General features: G+C 45.7%; 1 protein-coding gene across 2 annotated transcripts in view; it reads right to left on the bottom strand.

Moving 5' to 3' along the window:
• Positions 1-5,042: 5,042 nt before the first annotated feature.
• LOC137423487 (mitochondrial fission regulator 1-like) overlaps positions 5,043-16,318 on the bottom strand; it is a 36,757-nt gene continuing 25,481 nt past the window's right edge. For both annotated transcript variants that reach the window (XM_068110717.2, XM_068110716.2), the window contains exon 8: positions 5,043-5,459. In XM_068110717.2, the coding sequence (XP_067966818.2) occupies positions 5,415-5,459 (45 nt within the window). In that variant the 3' untranslated portion in view covers positions 5,043-5,414. The remainder of the gene's footprint in view (positions 5,460-16,318) is intronic.

A 16,318-nucleotide genomic window follows, 5' to 3' on the forward strand; every position in this document is an offset into this window, starting at 1 on the left:
ATAAAGACACTTAAACTTACCGCCTTGTCCGCTTCCTTCTTATTGTACAAGTAAGCGCGCGTAGCACCGCGCTTCAGTGCAACGTTTTTCGGTTTTTCGAAGATAGCGGCCGATCCACGTGACCGATGACGTCATCATTTTTTTTCTCCACCAGTTTCTGCCGACATGGCGATCAAGAAATTTCATCTTGATTGGATGAAGTTTTGTACTTGACAAATTATGACGTCATAATGGAGGCACCTATGACATCATTAACATTTTATTCCCCATGGAGAGTTCTTTACAATGAACCATGTCTCAATTTTTTCTATTCAGCGCTTTTGGAGATATGGAGGTGCAAAGTTTTTCCAAGAAGGCGGCCGAACCACGTGACCTATGACGTCATAATTATCACTAAAAAAATTCTGCAGGTGGAGTTGCACCATGGTGAAAATTTCGTCAATCGGACCAACGGTTGCAGAGAAAATCATATTTATTCTGTGCGGACAGAGACAGACAAATGGACAAACGGACTCAAATGCAATACCCTCTCTGGCGAGGGTAATCAAGGTGTTTCGCTGTCTTGTTTTAATTTGATTTTAAAAAATTGTACACAAAGTCATGGCTCATGGAAAACCTCGATCACTGAACGGATCAGGAGGCAACAGAAGAAAGGAAACAGTGGAGAGAGGGGGAAAACACCAACAGCAGGGTTGAAGGACAGAATAGAGGTAGACTTGGACAAACAATGGGTGTGGGGAGGAATGAGGGGTAGCGGAGGATACATGAGGTGGACAACATGGATACCGAAGGAAACTCAAGACAAACAGGAAAGTTGGAAGGTCGGCTTGGGGGTGACAAACGGGGCAACGAGGGTAGATAAGATCATGGTATTGGATGGGGGATAATCTGAGATGGTGGTGAAAAGCTGTCTTGAAGACCCGGAAGGAAGAATGAGATTGAAGAGGATGTGGAAGTTGATTGCACAAGTGAGAAAAAGAGGAATGAATAAGTGGAGGTGAGCAGTGATCCTGGATTCTTGAAATATGGATTACATGCAATTGTGGCTCTTTGACCAAATTTGGAAAAATGGCTCTTTTTGTTATTTGGGTTGTCGACCCCTGGCCTAGTGCATTCCCCCACCCCCAATCATCATAACAGTGATCTGTCCTGGGGCAGGTTTGGCTCAAATCACCCTTTTCCAAGTGATTTTGTCTTGCGCTTTACTCTTCCACCATTTCAGTCTTTTACCTTTCATCCACCCTTCACACCTCTTTCAACATTTTGCCATTCTCTCTCAACACATGTCCCATCCAATTCATGTCTTTTTGATGACATCAATCAAACAGATGCTGGGGTGAATACACAAGGGCTAAAAGCTTTACTTCTTCATCCAGAAAGTGGCTGTGTTCGTCATGACCCAGAACCTCGTTGATGATGTGAAGCTGATCCCTGCCAACTTCCAGAAGTGTGATGAATATATATGTATATTTGAGGCTTACAGAATGGTTAACAAAGTTATTCAAAGTATCAAGGAAAGCAGAAAGATTAACAGCATTTTCAGCTCCTCGTCGATGAAATCGTCCAGCTGGCTGAAGTCAGAGTGGAGTTCTTCTTTTGCTTGCAACACAAGGCTGAGAGTAGCACCATTGGTTGGGGGTGAGGCTGTGCCGTTGATGCAATGACCCCTGTAGGTTAGAGCAGGAATTGGCAATTTCTTCAGGGTGTCGGTGATAGCTCGCTTACTCTTCGGAAGGGCAACGTGGGATCTTTGACGTCTACCAACAAATTCTGGCAGATGGGCCGCCCAGTAATGTCTACCCGAGGGATGGCACATACACTGATGTGTAGGAAGTCTCAATATCTGGCAGATATTAGCCCCGCCTTACCTGTCAGTCACCAGGATGACAGTTTATATATAGCTGGGCTGAGATTCAAACCCAGGTTAGATGGCTCAAAGGCCAGTGTGCATATGTCTAGGTCCTAGGTCATCTTCATTCATAAGTCAGATGGTGGAACGATTTGCATGCAAAGGCTATGATGCCCATATGCTGCTGTGCTTCTAGCCCTAACTTTGCGATGTTGATTCTTTCCCAGCATTCACCACCTCCTCATTATGGCATCCACTCGATCCATCACCATTACAAAAGCTAAGGTCAAGGAAGATCAAGACCTACACAAGGTTTGTGATGACCAAAAAAGGTTGCCATTGATCCAGCAAATTGTCCATTTCATCAAGATGAAAATTGACGATCTTGATCAAAGCTCGGGTCAATAGGATGAAAAGTGACGATTTTTTAGATGAAAATTGATGATTTTAGAAGTTTGACTTAGAGTTGAACTTTGACCTTTTGATCTCAAAATAGTCTTTCCCAATTCAATTTTTTTTTTTTTTTTTTTTGTATACTGAATCTAGGCTCGTGAAAGAGCTAACATTTACTTCACAAACAAATCAACCAGACAAACAAAATATATAAAAAGAGGGAGCGGAAAACAAGATGGGGAGAGAAGGGGAAGCACACAAACACAACATTTGAGAGCAGGGAGATGTGTGGAAGGGAGAGGGCTTGGGGGGAGGAGGCGTGGGAAGGGGGTGGGGGGGGGAGGGAGAAGTATAAAACACAAGGACACCAAGGACTTCCAGGACAGAAGTTGGTATTTCAAAAAAGTGGAATTGGGGTGAAATTAGCGGGGGTAGAAAAGATCAAGGTTTTGGATGGGGGAAGATAAGAGATGGTGGTGAACAGCTGTTTTAAAGACCTGGAGGGTAGAGTGGGATTGAAGAGCACTATGCAATGAAGCACTATGCAAATGCTGTTCAATTTTCAAGTAAATCGGATGAAAATTGATTTTGGAAGTTTGACCGTTGACCTTTTGACCTCAAAAATAGTTGGTTTCCCGATTTAGTGACCCGATGTGCAAATGCTGTTCAATTTTCAAGTTATTTGGGTGAAAATTGATGGTTTTTCAGATGAAAATTGAAGATTTTGGAAGTTTGACCTTGAGTTGACCTTTAACCTCAAACATAGCTGGTTTTCCAATGTAGTAACTCAATATACAAATGCTGTTCAATTTTCAAGTCAATCGGATGAAAATTGACGTTTTGTCAGATGAAAATTGATGATTTTGGAAGTTTGACCTTGTGTTGACCTTTGACCTCAAAATTCTTTGGTTTGCCAATTTATTGACTCAATAAGTAAAGGCTGTTCAATTTTCAAGTCAATCGGATGAAAAATGGCGATTTTAGAAATTTGACCTCCAGATTACCTTTGACCTCAAAACCAATAGGCTTCTCAATTGTGACGACCTCCACAGCTTGGTGAAGTTTCATGACGATCGGTTTAGAACTGTGACCTGTAGGCCGGTGACAAACAAAACAGACAGACAGACAAACAGAGAATAAGAAATGCAACCGACCAATATACTTGAAAATTTTCGATTTTGCAAGTAACAAACAGACAGACAAATTTCATCGGCATTCATCCACAACTATTTGAGATATCTTGTTCACAAACAGACAGACAGAGAAACAAACAAACAGACAGGGGTGAAAACAACCTCCATCCACCTTTGGTGGCGGAGGTAAAAAGGACATATCTTTGTACCATAACACACGACTTGTACTCAACACTTGCTTTATGGGTCCGCAGTGAATGCTGCTGACAAATAGTTTAACACAAAGCAAGCAAGGTGACCCTCCAACCTCGAGATTCATCAAAAGCTTTCATGACCTGATGAAGAGCATTCACCCCCAATCTCTTAAGCAAATATCCTGGATTCGTTCCTGATAAGCCTCTGATTTATACTCGTGAGGCGCTCGGTGAAGAGGTTTTGGAACCATCTCACTCCGAGGCTGGAGTAGTGCCCTGTCCTGCACTGACATATAAATCAAGGAGTGCAATTTAATTCAATAAAACCCACACAACCATCAAACTACATGCAGTCACCACCAGTCTGTACAAACAGGGCTTTGCTCGTCACATAATTCTCCATACAAACGCAACTTCACCGTTGCTTTAGCGGGGGATAAGCATTAATCACTTGTCTTGGTAATCGGTCAATGCGACGCTTTTGAAACTTGAATAACTGACCAGTGTGTGTGCGTGCATGCGAATCCAAACTCCCAAAAATATATATATATCCCAAAAGTTGGGAGTTGTTTGCAACTTGAGTTTTCAAAGTGAAATAATCTTGCGCTAGAGGAAGAATGAAAGTGCACAAATGCTCCATGGATTTCAAAATCCAGACAGCCGATGAAGCATGGAGCCAGAACAGTAACCGCCGCCCTCCTGACACATCCGCTTTCTGGTCTCATTCACATTTTTCTTTCCCATACCCATACACCCTTGGTCCAAACACTTTTCCCTCCATTTATTGCCATGTCTAGTTAAACCACCTGCCCATTTGACCCGGCTCTGCACAACTGTTCGTGCACTGGCCTCTCATTCCACGAGCCTCAAACGCAACTTTATACACTTTGTGATCCTTTTGTTGGTGAAAAGAGCACCGAGCTCCATCTTTGTAATGAAACATTGGATCAATGTGTTGATTCCAAAGTTTTCACTCTCAATCACAGTACTCATAAACCGGGTGGGTGAACAGGGCAGGTTTTTTTTTTTTTTTTACCAATGGGTTTGTAAGAGCGTGAAATGTTTCCAGCTTCATGTTTATCACACAAAACACCCTACAGAGATCTATAATGAAATGGTGCTCGGCTGGTCATTTACTACATAAGGTCAGGCTATGTTTGGACGGCAGTGACATGATGAGACGAGATGCAATGACGTCCACGGAACCGGTTTTCGAGATGGATCACCATGGAATGTCGGAAATAACAGTCGCCCCTCGCATTTAAATGCGTCTTCCCGACTCCCATTCCTCCGTCTGATCGATGCCCATCTTTAGGGCCGAATTAGGATGCACGGCGGAGTAACCGCACGGACAAGAACTTCATATTTGCCTCGCCGTTCAGGATAATTTGTCTTTAATCTCAATAACCTCGGTGCACTTTTAATTTTGTTACCTGCGATTGGATCTCTTATGCCAAGTGCATTTGGTCCGAATTTATGAAAGAAAACCATTTTTTATTAGGTAGATTAATAAAATAAGAGATGTATATTGCTGCACTGTTAAATTGTTGGAATTAAAAAATATTTTTTTTATCAAATATCCATTGAAATCCATGAAGCATAAGCCTCACGACATGTAAACATTTAGCATAAGAGAGAAATAACCTTAACATTTCATTGTCAAGATGCAAAATGTACATTTCAGAAAACCCATAAATAAAAACCCGAACGATGGCGATGTGATGAAACATCACGGTGGATCATAAGCAAGTGTTTAACCGCAATGAGGCCAGAGCATGTTTGCGATACTCCTCGACGACATTCCAAAATCCTATTGAGAAATGGCGCTTGTCGACTGGTTCTTGGTCAGAGATGTCCTGTGTTCACGTTCCGTAGCATGTGCTGCTCAAACTGGAGAACGTATGTGGGGTGTGGGAGCGAGTGAGGGGTAAAAAGAAAACAAGATTTGAGCACAATGGATTAAAAAAACAACAAGAAGACGTCATGCGGAGCACGATACTTGCAAAATCCACACCCCACCCCCAAGAAAAAAAATTCCATTGATACAGCAAATTGTCCATTTCATCCAGATTAAAATTGACAATCTTGATCAAAACTCGGGTCAACAGGAAGAAAAGTGACGATTTTTCAGATGAAAAATGATGATTTTGGAAGGTTGACCTTTGACCTTAAAAATAGTTAGTTTCCCTATTTAGTGACTCAATGTGCAAATGCTGTTCAATTTTCAAGTCAATCGGATGAAAATTGAGGATTTTAAAAACTTGGCCTATGTTGACCTTTTGGCCTATGTTGACCTCAAAAATAGTTGGTGGTTGAATTCAGTGACCATATATGTAAATCTTCTTAGAATTTCAAGTCAATCAAATGAAAATTGGTGATTTTTGAAATTCGGCCTATGTTGACCTTTTGGCCTATGTTCACCTAAAATATAATTTGGGGTTGAATTCAGTGACCAGATATGCAAGTCATCTTCAAATTTTAAGTCAATTGGATGAAAATTGAGGATTTTAGAAATTTGGCCTATGTTGACCTTTTGGCGAATGTTGGCCTCAAAAATACTTGGTGGTTGAATTGAGTGACCAGATATGCAAGTTCTCTTCAAATTTCAAGTCAATCGGATGAAAATTGAGGATTTTAGAAATTTGGCAAAGTTGGTGACCTTTGGCCTATGTTGACCTTTTGACTCCAAAAACAATAGGCTTCTCAATTGGGACGACCTATACAACTTGGTGAAGTTTCGTGACGATCAGTTTAGAATTGTGACCTGTAGGCCAGTGACAAACAAGCAGACAGACAGACAGACAGACAGGACAGACAGAACCACAAATGCAACCGACCAATATACTTGAAAAATCTTCGATTTTGCAAGTAATAACAACAAACCCATTTACTTAGCTCAAACAATAAGCTCATTTACATAATATCTTCAGGGCTAACCAAATCGCCGGACACTCGTCTCTAAGCTGCCTGTCCTGGGTTGGAATCTCGCCCCAGCTATAAATTATCATCCCGGTGATTTATCAATGTTGGATGGATGTTAAACCGGCATCCCGTCTGCCAGCATCAGCATTCGTTGGACGCGAAAGATCCCACAGTGTCCTTCACAAAGACTAGACAAGCTATCAGCGGCACCATGGCCAAATTCCAAATTCCTGCCCTAACCTATAGAGGCCATTGCATCAGTGGCACAGCCGCACCCTCAGCCAATGATTCTACCCGAAGCCTTGTGCTCCATGCGAAGGAAGAAGAATACCATCTTCAAGGCCACCTAGGACTAGGCCCATTTGGCGTTAACAACATAACCGGCCATCACAAAAGAATACGTCGCACGTCTGCAACCAAAGATGCGTTTCTGGGGAGCTGATGTTCAGAAAACTTCTGCAACCAAACCTAACTAAATATAAGACATAATAAATAGCCCCAAGTGGGCTGACGGTTCAGACCTCTGCTAATTTGGGTGAAACCCTCCCGCTCCCCCCTCCACTACCCTCACAAGCCACCCCCTCCTCTCCGGGAGCCCCCCATGATCTGAAATCGGAAAATCAAAGCCTGAGCGATTGTGCGAGCCATCAAGTAGAAGGGCTGCATTGGGTTTGAGAGCAATCGCATGGTTAATAAGTGATGAGTAGAGATCTGAAATTTGGGAGTTTACCCCTTCTCCCCCTCTGCCCTCCCAGGAGCCCTCATGATCCGAAATCGAACTAGAATGGCACTCTTCAATATCGCGACTTCGACCAATATACCTCCGCCCACATAATTACATCATTATACATACTTGTACCAAGGTTGACTTGGATCCCTTCAGCCATTCTTAAGATATCGCGGTATTGAAATAATTTTTACCAAACATGGCCTCTGACCCTTTGACTTATTGATGCCATTTTATCCAATTAGTTCATCTTTGCATCATATATACTTGTACCCAGTTTGTTTCAATTCCCATCACTGGTTTACAAGTTGGCATGACAACATGTTTACTTAACATTACCTCTGACCGTTGACCCCCAAATCTAATCAGTTCTTCTTTTCATCATTATACATACCTGTGCCAAGTTTGACTTAGATCCCTTCAGCCGTTCTTAGGTTATAGCAGGAATTAAATAATTGTAACTTTGCATGACCTCTGACCTTTGACCTCAAAATTGAATCACTTTATCTTTGCATCATAATAATTATATAATTATACCAAGTTTGTTGAAAATCCCATGAATGGTTCACAAGTTATCATGGTAACACGATTTTTACCTAACATGACCTTTACCTTTGACCTCGTGACCCCAAAATAGAATCAGTTGATCGTTACATCATTAAACATACATGCACCAAGTTTGACTCAGACCCCTTCAGCCATTCTCAAGTTATTGCGGTAATGAAAACCTATCATGGGTGATGGGCAAGAGTGGCCACGAGACCCAAGCATGTGGGTCGGGTGGAAAGGGTTAAAATGTAATTTGTATTGTGAATGAAGAATTGCATTTTGTGATGCGTTTTGAATGAAGCATTGTGGTTTCTCTGCATGTTGATGATCGTGTGTACGCAGGCCATGGCAGGGTAGGTGCCCAAGTCCCTGTATTGCAGGTTCTGGAGATTTGAATGCCAGAGGGGGAGGGAGAGACATTTGGGGTTTTGTGGGTGGGGAAGGTGTGTTTGTCCGCAGGCATGGATCAGGCTCTGGAGGAGTGGTGACTGTGCCCCCTTCCACCCCCCCCCCCCAATCTTGCTTGTGCAGGACCTCCCCCGCTGCTGAGTTGAGGACCAAACCTGCAGTATGCAAGGAGTGAAGCTATGGCCTTGTAGGAATTATAATAGTTGTTTTAATGGTTGTTGTTGAGCATGAGTGTATGAGGAAATGTTGCACTCAGTTCCATGTGACTTGATATGTTCTTTGGAGGGCAGATAACCTGTGAAATTGGATAGGTAGTTTTGAAATTGGGTATTTGGGCTCAGCTGTTAGCTCGAGCAGGTGACATCCACTGGGAGATGTGGTCAAGTAGTGGGAATTGTAAATTGGTTAAGTTAAATTGTCGATAAGGTCAGCCTGTTTGTTCATTTGATTTTGGAGCCATTCTCTCCCTGCCCCAGGACATCGGAGCGAGGAGAAAAGGGGGAGAAGAAATTGTACATATAATTTTACATATTTGAATTGTTGTTTGCAACTAAGGGGGTAGTACGGTAAGGAGAATAGCAAGTTAGCTACGGCTCACTTCCCACAGCCCCCTCCTGAATTATTTAATTGAGGTTAATTTGGTGTGAGTATGTAAGTGATAAGGCTGGAACTGTTGCCTCTGAATTGAACCTTGCAGAAGCTGCGGTTCCGGAGGCGGGAGGGAGGGGTGCGGTGTTACATTTATGGGTGTGGGGAGTGGGGTTAGATTACCTCAGAAGGTATAGAACTATATAGAACAGCATGAACCATGTACGAATAGGAAGCAAATCTTGAAAGTAAGGATGTAGGGACCTGTTAGCCGTTACCTAAATGATTGTTTTGAATGTGCACGATATGAGGGTCGTGCTTGTGATAATGATAGAGAAGGATTAAAGTTAAGGAAATGTGTTTGAAACCTCACCTCATGTAAACATCCACCAGGTGTGCTGGGTTACGTCTCTGTAGAGCAGAGAAAGGAATGAGGCAGAAAGCAAAGGGATTCTGCCAGGCAACATGAGAGGGGGCAGAGATATGATCATCCCCTGGAAGGGGGTGGAGCCCAACGCCTGAAAGAGGGGTGGTGGGTTGTCAAGGGGGACGAGGGAGGAGCTGTCAAAAAGACGCAAGATAATTTGCGCTGGATCTGAGGAGAAGAGGGAGGAGCTGATAAGGTCAGGCAGGGATTGTGAGAGATCTGAGGAGAAAGGGGAGGAGCCAGGAGTGAGGAGAACTGATGATGTCGAGTCTCCTCGGGCAATGATGGCATTGCCTTTCTATGGCTGGTACACACGGGTAAGTATGTGGTATAGACAGGGGGTCGCCACTCCTCTCAGTCTCTCTGCTGGCCGTTGGGGAATTCACCCTCTTCCGCCCGTGTTGTTGGAGTCGACTGGACTCTCATCCACCAGATGTGTAGAGCCATCTGCCATTTGCCTCGACCGAGGCCTGCAGGAGAATTAAGTGTGCTTAGGAGCTTGTGTTTAGTGAGGATAATTAATAGTGCGTTGAGGAGCTCGTATTTTTGGAGAGGAGAACTGTGGTGTTCCAATGAGATTGGTCTTGCTAAGACTGACTGACTGCCTGCCTGCCTGTCCCTTGCTCGTGTTGGTGCCTGGCTGGTTCCTGCCCATGCTCATGTCGATGACTGGGCTCTCTCTCTTTCGCCTGGCTGCCTGATTGCCGACTGCCTGGCTGCCTGATTGCCGACTGCCTGGCTGCCTGATTGCCGACTGCCTGGCTGCCTGATTGCCGACTGCCTAGTTGCCTGCTCGTGTTGGTGCCTGCCCTTTGCCTGCGCTGGTGACTCGAGCTGGGAGCCTTGGGATGGAGGAACACTGACCAAATTAGGGGATAAAATGCATACAATACAATGCTACACCCTTATACCCCACCAGTATTTTCTCCCCTTTACTCCCGGTGTTGGTGTTGGCTTAGCGGTTAGGGTGCCGGCTTGGGATCCTAGGATCCTGGGTTCGAATCCCGATCGATCGCTGAATTAATGCCAGGGGGGTTGACTCAGCCTGTCATCTTTTTGAGGTCGGCAAATTGAGTACCAGCTTGCTGGGATGAATGATCATGGTGTGTACCCCGATTTAGAATAAGGTACACTGTATCCCTGCACATCGTAAGAGCGTGACCAAGGGTTGGCGGCAGGAAGGGCATCCGGCCATAAAAACATTGCCTCAAACAGGGAACCATGATTGTCCTGGGGCCTGCAAGGCTAACCCCCGCTCTAGCAGGGAAAATGGCCTTAAAACGATCTTTTTTTTTTTTTTTTTTTTTTTTAAATTTTTTTTTTTTTTGTATACAAGTTCGAGGCTCGTGAAAGAGCGAACATTAATCACACAGAAAGACAAACCGACACATAAAACATATAACATAGGGAGCGGTAGACAAGATGGGGAGAGAGGGGGAAGGACACAAACACAACATTTGAGAGCAGGGACCGAGAGACATGGAGACATCGAGAGATCTGAGAGAGGGCGAGGGCTTTGGGGGGGGGGGGGGGGCGTGGGAAGGGGGCAGTGGGAGAGGTATAAAACATATGGACCCTGCCAGGACTTCCAGGAAAGAAGTTGGAATTTCAAACAAGGTGGATCTGGGGTGAATTAGCGGGGGTAGAAAAGATCAAGGTTTTGGATGGGGGAAGATAAGAGATGGTGGTGAACAGCTGTTTTAAAGACCTGGAGGGAGGAGTGGGATTGAAGGGAGTGAGGTAGTTTGTTCCAGAGGCGGGAGAAAAGAGGAATGAAAGAGTGAAGGTGAGCGGAGAGCCGAGATTTCGGCAGTTTAACCATCAGAGGGTTGCTGGCAGATCTTGTGCGACCTGTAGGAATATTTGGGGGACAGAGCACAGTGAGAGCTGGGGGTGCAAGGCCGGAGAGGAGTCGGTAGAAGACAGAAAGACCACCTACCTGCCTGCGGTGAGTGAGTGAAAGGCCCTCAGAGATAGCTTCATCGCGGGAGATTCCAATAATTCTGAAAGCTTTGGTTTCAACAGCGTGAAGCCGAGCTAGGTGTGAGGCAGGAGCACCGGCCCATAGGGGAGAACAGTATTCCATTGAGCTGCGGATGAAAGCCTTGTATGTGGTGAGGAGCTCAGGTGTGCCGAGGAAGGACTTCGCACGACGGAGGATGCCCAGTCGGCGACTGGCTTTGGAGGCCAGCTTGGAAATGTGGTTTTCCCAAGAAAGATCATGGCAGATAGTGAGACCCAAAATCTTGAGCGACAGAACTTCTTGGAGAGGATTGTTGAGAAAGTAGATGGGAGGGTTGTCCAGTCGATCTTTTCGGAGAGACATAGTAAGAGTGTGAGATTTGTCAGGATTGAAAGACATGTTCCACTTGTTTGACCAGTCTGTGATTTTGTCCAGGTCTTCAGAGAGTGAGGAGGCAGCAGACTGCCGATCTGAGGGAAGAGGAATGGAGCGGCAGAGAGTGGAGTCATCAGCAAAGAGATAGAGAGGATTTTCGAGAGAGTCAGAGAGATCATTGATGAAGACCAGAAAAAGCACGGGGCCCAGAACACTGCCTTGGGGAACTCCAGCCTGAACAGGAAGAGGAGATGAGAGAAACCCATTCAGGGCCACACGTTGACGACGACTAGAGAGGAAGTCCGCCAGCCATGCGTGGAGATTTCCATGGATACCAAAGGAGGAGAGTTTGGTGAGCAGAGCGGGGTGCCAGACCGTGTCGAAGGCACGTGATATGTCGAGGGAGACAGCTCTAATTTCCTGTTTGGCATTGAGGACCTCCATCCATTGTTGAGACAGCAGAAGCAGCATGTCCAGAGTAGAGTGACCTGGTCTGAAACCAAATTGATGATCAGAGATCAAGCCATTGGAGAAGAGGAAAGATTTCATATCAGAAGCAATGATGGATTCCATGACTTTGCTGATAATTGGGAGAAGGCTGATTGGTCTGTAGTTGCTAGGATCTGTTTTTGCACCTTTTTTGTGCAAAGCGGTGATGTTGGCTGATTTCCAAGCAGATGGCAGTTGACCTTGAGCAAAAGAGAGGGTGAAGAGAACAGAGAGAGGGTGAGATAGAGCAGCAGAGCAGGATTTTAGGACCCGTGGGCTGATGCCGTCGGGTCCAGTTGCAGAATCAGAGTCGAGGGTTGACAGAAACTTTTCCACCTTGTCAGGAGGAAAGGACACGGAGTCCAGGAGCAGCAGGGTACGACTGGGTATGGTGGGTACAGAGAGGGATGGGTTTGGGACACAAGATTTAGAGGCAAACACAGAGTTGAGGCATTCAGCTTTTTCACGTGCGGAGTCAGCTGTGTAGCCGTTTGAGGTAAGGGAGGGGATGGAGGGGGAACAAACACCAGAAACGGATTTGACCAGACGCCACCAGGATTTGGAAGAGGGAGACAGATAAGAGAGTTCGGTCTTGAGAACGGAGAGATATTGTTTCCTGGCTCTCCTGAGGGTGGACACACACTTGTTTCGGGCTTTGTGAAAGGAAATGAGATTTCCTTCCGTTGGATTTGCTTTCCAGGAGACGAAGGCAAGTTGTTTCTGGGCAACAGCCTCACCACAAGATTCCGTGTACCATGGACGGGAGGAAGGGTATGACAACTGAAGACGAGATGGGATAAATCTGTGCATGAGAGAGAGCAATTTACTTTGGAAGAATTCCCAGGATGAGTTGATGTCAGAGGTGGTAGAGATGGGAGACCAGTCCAGATGATTGATGGCTGCTTGAAGACCGTGCCAGTTGGCCTGAGTGAAATGCCAGACTCGTCGACGCTGAGCAGGCTCCCTGAGGATGGTCAGAGAGATGTCCACTTTAACAAGGACATGATCAGATGATCCGATCGGAGCAGAAGAAGAGCAGCAGACATTTTCAGGGAAGTTAGTCATAACCAAGTCCAGAAGAGAAGATGTTCCATTGACTGAGATCCGGGTCGGGAAATTGACAGATTGTGTCAGTCCCAGTGAGTCGCAGAAGTCCTTTGCTGAAGAGCCATGGCTGGTGAGAGAGGTACCCACACCCAGCCAACTGGCATGATGACAGTTGAAATCACCACATATGAGGAAGAGAGAGTTGGGATGAGTAGATAGAAGTTGGTCCATATCATCAGACAGCGAGATGTAGATGGAGTCATCACTGTTTGGTGGACGGTACAACACACATATGAACAAGAGGTGGGAGCGAAGGGGAAGCCGTAGCCAGAGGTGTTGGTTTTTCATACCTGTGTACAGAATCGTCGGTCTTTCGTATCGCGTATTCTGAGGCCTAAGTGTAGTACAAGGCTACCGTGTCCGACCTTGGCTTGAGGCTTTGTTTTTGTCTCAGCGGTTCTCCGATCGCGCTGCAATTACTTTCCGGTCTCTGTTTTTCACGGTCTTTTCACCCCATACTTCCTCGTTTTAAAATCTCCTAAAAAAAAACAAAACAAAAAAACAATTTCCTTCTGTTCTTATTCCTTTATTCGTTCTTATTTGTTCGTTCGTTCTTCGACCACGTTGTTTGTGATCACGTTGTTAAAAAATGTCTAATCTGTCCCCTGAAGACCTGTATTCTGTCATATTCTATAACACCTTTTTCTTCTTCTTCTATAAAAGGATGCTTTCGACTTGCTCACCAAATCTATTCATTCCAAAAAAAAATTCCATCTCTTATAGTGCATCTTTCATTCATTCCCTAAACTCTCCAGCACTCCATCCTCCCTCCAGCGTCCTCAAACGTATTTTTGACTCGAAGGTCTCAAAAAAACTCATTTTGTAATAAATGTTCGTTTCCCATTAATCGTACACTTTTCAAAATCCAATCTCACCCATCCCCTCCAAATCTTCCCCATCACCCCTCCCCTCCAAATCTTCCCCATCACCCCTTCCCTCCAAAACTTCCCCATCACCCCTCCCCTTCAAATCTACCCCTTTGCCTCTCCCCTCCAAATCTTCCCCATCACCCATCTCTTTCAAATTTTCCCCCTTGCCCCTCCCCTCCAAATCTTCCCCATCACCCATCCCTTTCAAATCTTCCCCCTTGCCCCTCCCCTCCAAATCATCCCCATCACCCATCTCTTTCAAATCTTCCCCCTTGCCCCTCCCCTCCAAATCTTCCCAATCACCCATTCCTTTCAAATCTCCCCCCACACCTCTCCCCTCGGAGACTCTCCCTCGCTCCTCCCCTTCTAGACTCCCCTCTCACCCCTCCTCCTCAAAGCGTCCTCCCCGCTTCTTCCCCCTTCCAACTTTCACCTTCACCTCCCTCAACCTTCTGCCTCGCTCTTCCCCCTCATCAAATAACACCTCACTGCGCCTCTCCCAATCACCATCAAACCTTTTGTCCGCCCCATTCTTCCCTTTCTCCAAGCTATTCTGTAATCTCTGACACACCTTCAACAGCTCTCCCTACCTCTTCCTCCTCTTCCACATCTTACCCCCCCCCCCCCCCCTGTTCTGTATCCGATGCTCCCCCTTCCTCCTCCTTAACAGTATGGACCTCAAACATTCGGGGCCTTCGCTCAAACTTGTCTAATCTCTCCATACAGGTTGCTTCTGACAAACCAGACGTGATCTGCTTAACAGAAACTTTCCTCCTTCATGATGTCTCTGATTCCTTGGTATCTCTCCCAGGTTACCCCTCCTCCGGTATGATAGACCTGAGCCTCGTCCTGGAGGTGGGGTTGCTATCTTTATAAAAAACTCTTCCTCACTTGCCCTGCACTGCCCTCTCTCCACCTCACCCCCAGGAATACCTTTGGCTACGGCTTCCCCTTCGCTCCCACCTTTTGTTCATACGTGTGTTGTACCGTCCACCAAACAGCGATGACTCCATCTACATCTCGCTGTCTGAGAATATGGACCAACTTCTATCTACCCATCCCAACTCTCTCTTCCTCATATGTGGTGATTTCAACTGTCACCATGCCAGTTGGCTGGGTGTGGGTACCTCTCTCACCAGCCATGGCTCTTCAGCAAAGGACTTCTGTGACTCACTGGGACTGACACAATCTGTCAATTTCCCGACCCGGATTTCAGTCAACGGAGCATCTTCTCTTCTGGACTTGGTTATGACTAACTTCCCTGAAAATGTCTGCTGCTCTTCTTCTGCTCCAATTGGCTCTTCTGATCATGTGCTTGTTAAAGTGGACATCTCTCTGACCATTCTCAGAGAGCCTCCTCAGCGTCGACGAGTCTGGCATTTCACTCAGGCCAACTGGCACGGTCTTCAAGCAGCCATCAACCATCTAGACTGGTCTCCCATCTCTACCGCCTCTGACATCAACTCATCCTGGGAATTCTTCCAAAGTAAATTGCTCTCTCTCGTGCACAGATTTATCCCATCTCGTCTTTAGTTGTCATACCCTTCCTCCCGTCCATGGTACACGGAATCTTGTGGTGAGGCTATTGCCCAGAAACAACTTGCTTTCGTCTCCTGGAAAGCAAATCCAACGGAAGGAAATCTCATTTCCTTTCACAAAGCCCGAAACAAGTGTGTGTCTACCCTCAGGAGAGCCAGGAAACAATATCTCCCCGTGCTCAGGACCGAACTCTCTTATCTGTCTCCCTCTTCCAAATCCTGGTGGCGTCTGGTCAAATCTGTTTCTGGTGTTTGTTCCCCCTCCATCCACTCCCTCACCTCAAATGGCCACACGGCTGACTCCGCACGTGAAAAAGCTGAATGCCTCAACTCTGTGTTTGCCTCTAAATCTTGTGTCCCAAACCCATCCCTCTCTGTACCCACCGTACCCAGTCGTACCCAGCTGCTCCTGGACTCTGTGTCCTTTCCTCCTGACAAGGTGGAAAAGTTTCTGTCAACCCTCGACTCGGATTCTGCAACTGGACCTGACGGCATCAGCCCATGGGTCCTAAAATCCTGTTCTTCTGCTCTTTCACTCCCTCTCTCTGTTCTCTTCACCCTCTTTTGCTCAAGGTCATCTTCCATCTGCTTGGAAATCTGCCAACATCACCGCTTTGCACAAAAAAGGTGCAAAAACAGACCCCAGCAACTACAGACCAATCAGCCTTCTCCCAATTATCAGCAAAGTCATGGAATCCATCATAGCTTCAGATATGAAATCTTTCCTCTTCTCCAATGGCTTGATCTCTGATCATCAATTTGGTTTCAGACCTGGACACTCTACTCT

Source organism: Myxine glutinosa, chromosome 3, assembly GCF_964187855.1.
Source record: "Myxine glutinosa chromosome 3, kmMyxGlut1.1, whole genome shotgun sequence".
In the NCBI taxonomy this organism is placed as follows: Eukaryota; Metazoa; Chordata; class Myxini; order Myxiniformes; family Myxinidae; genus Myxine; species Myxine glutinosa.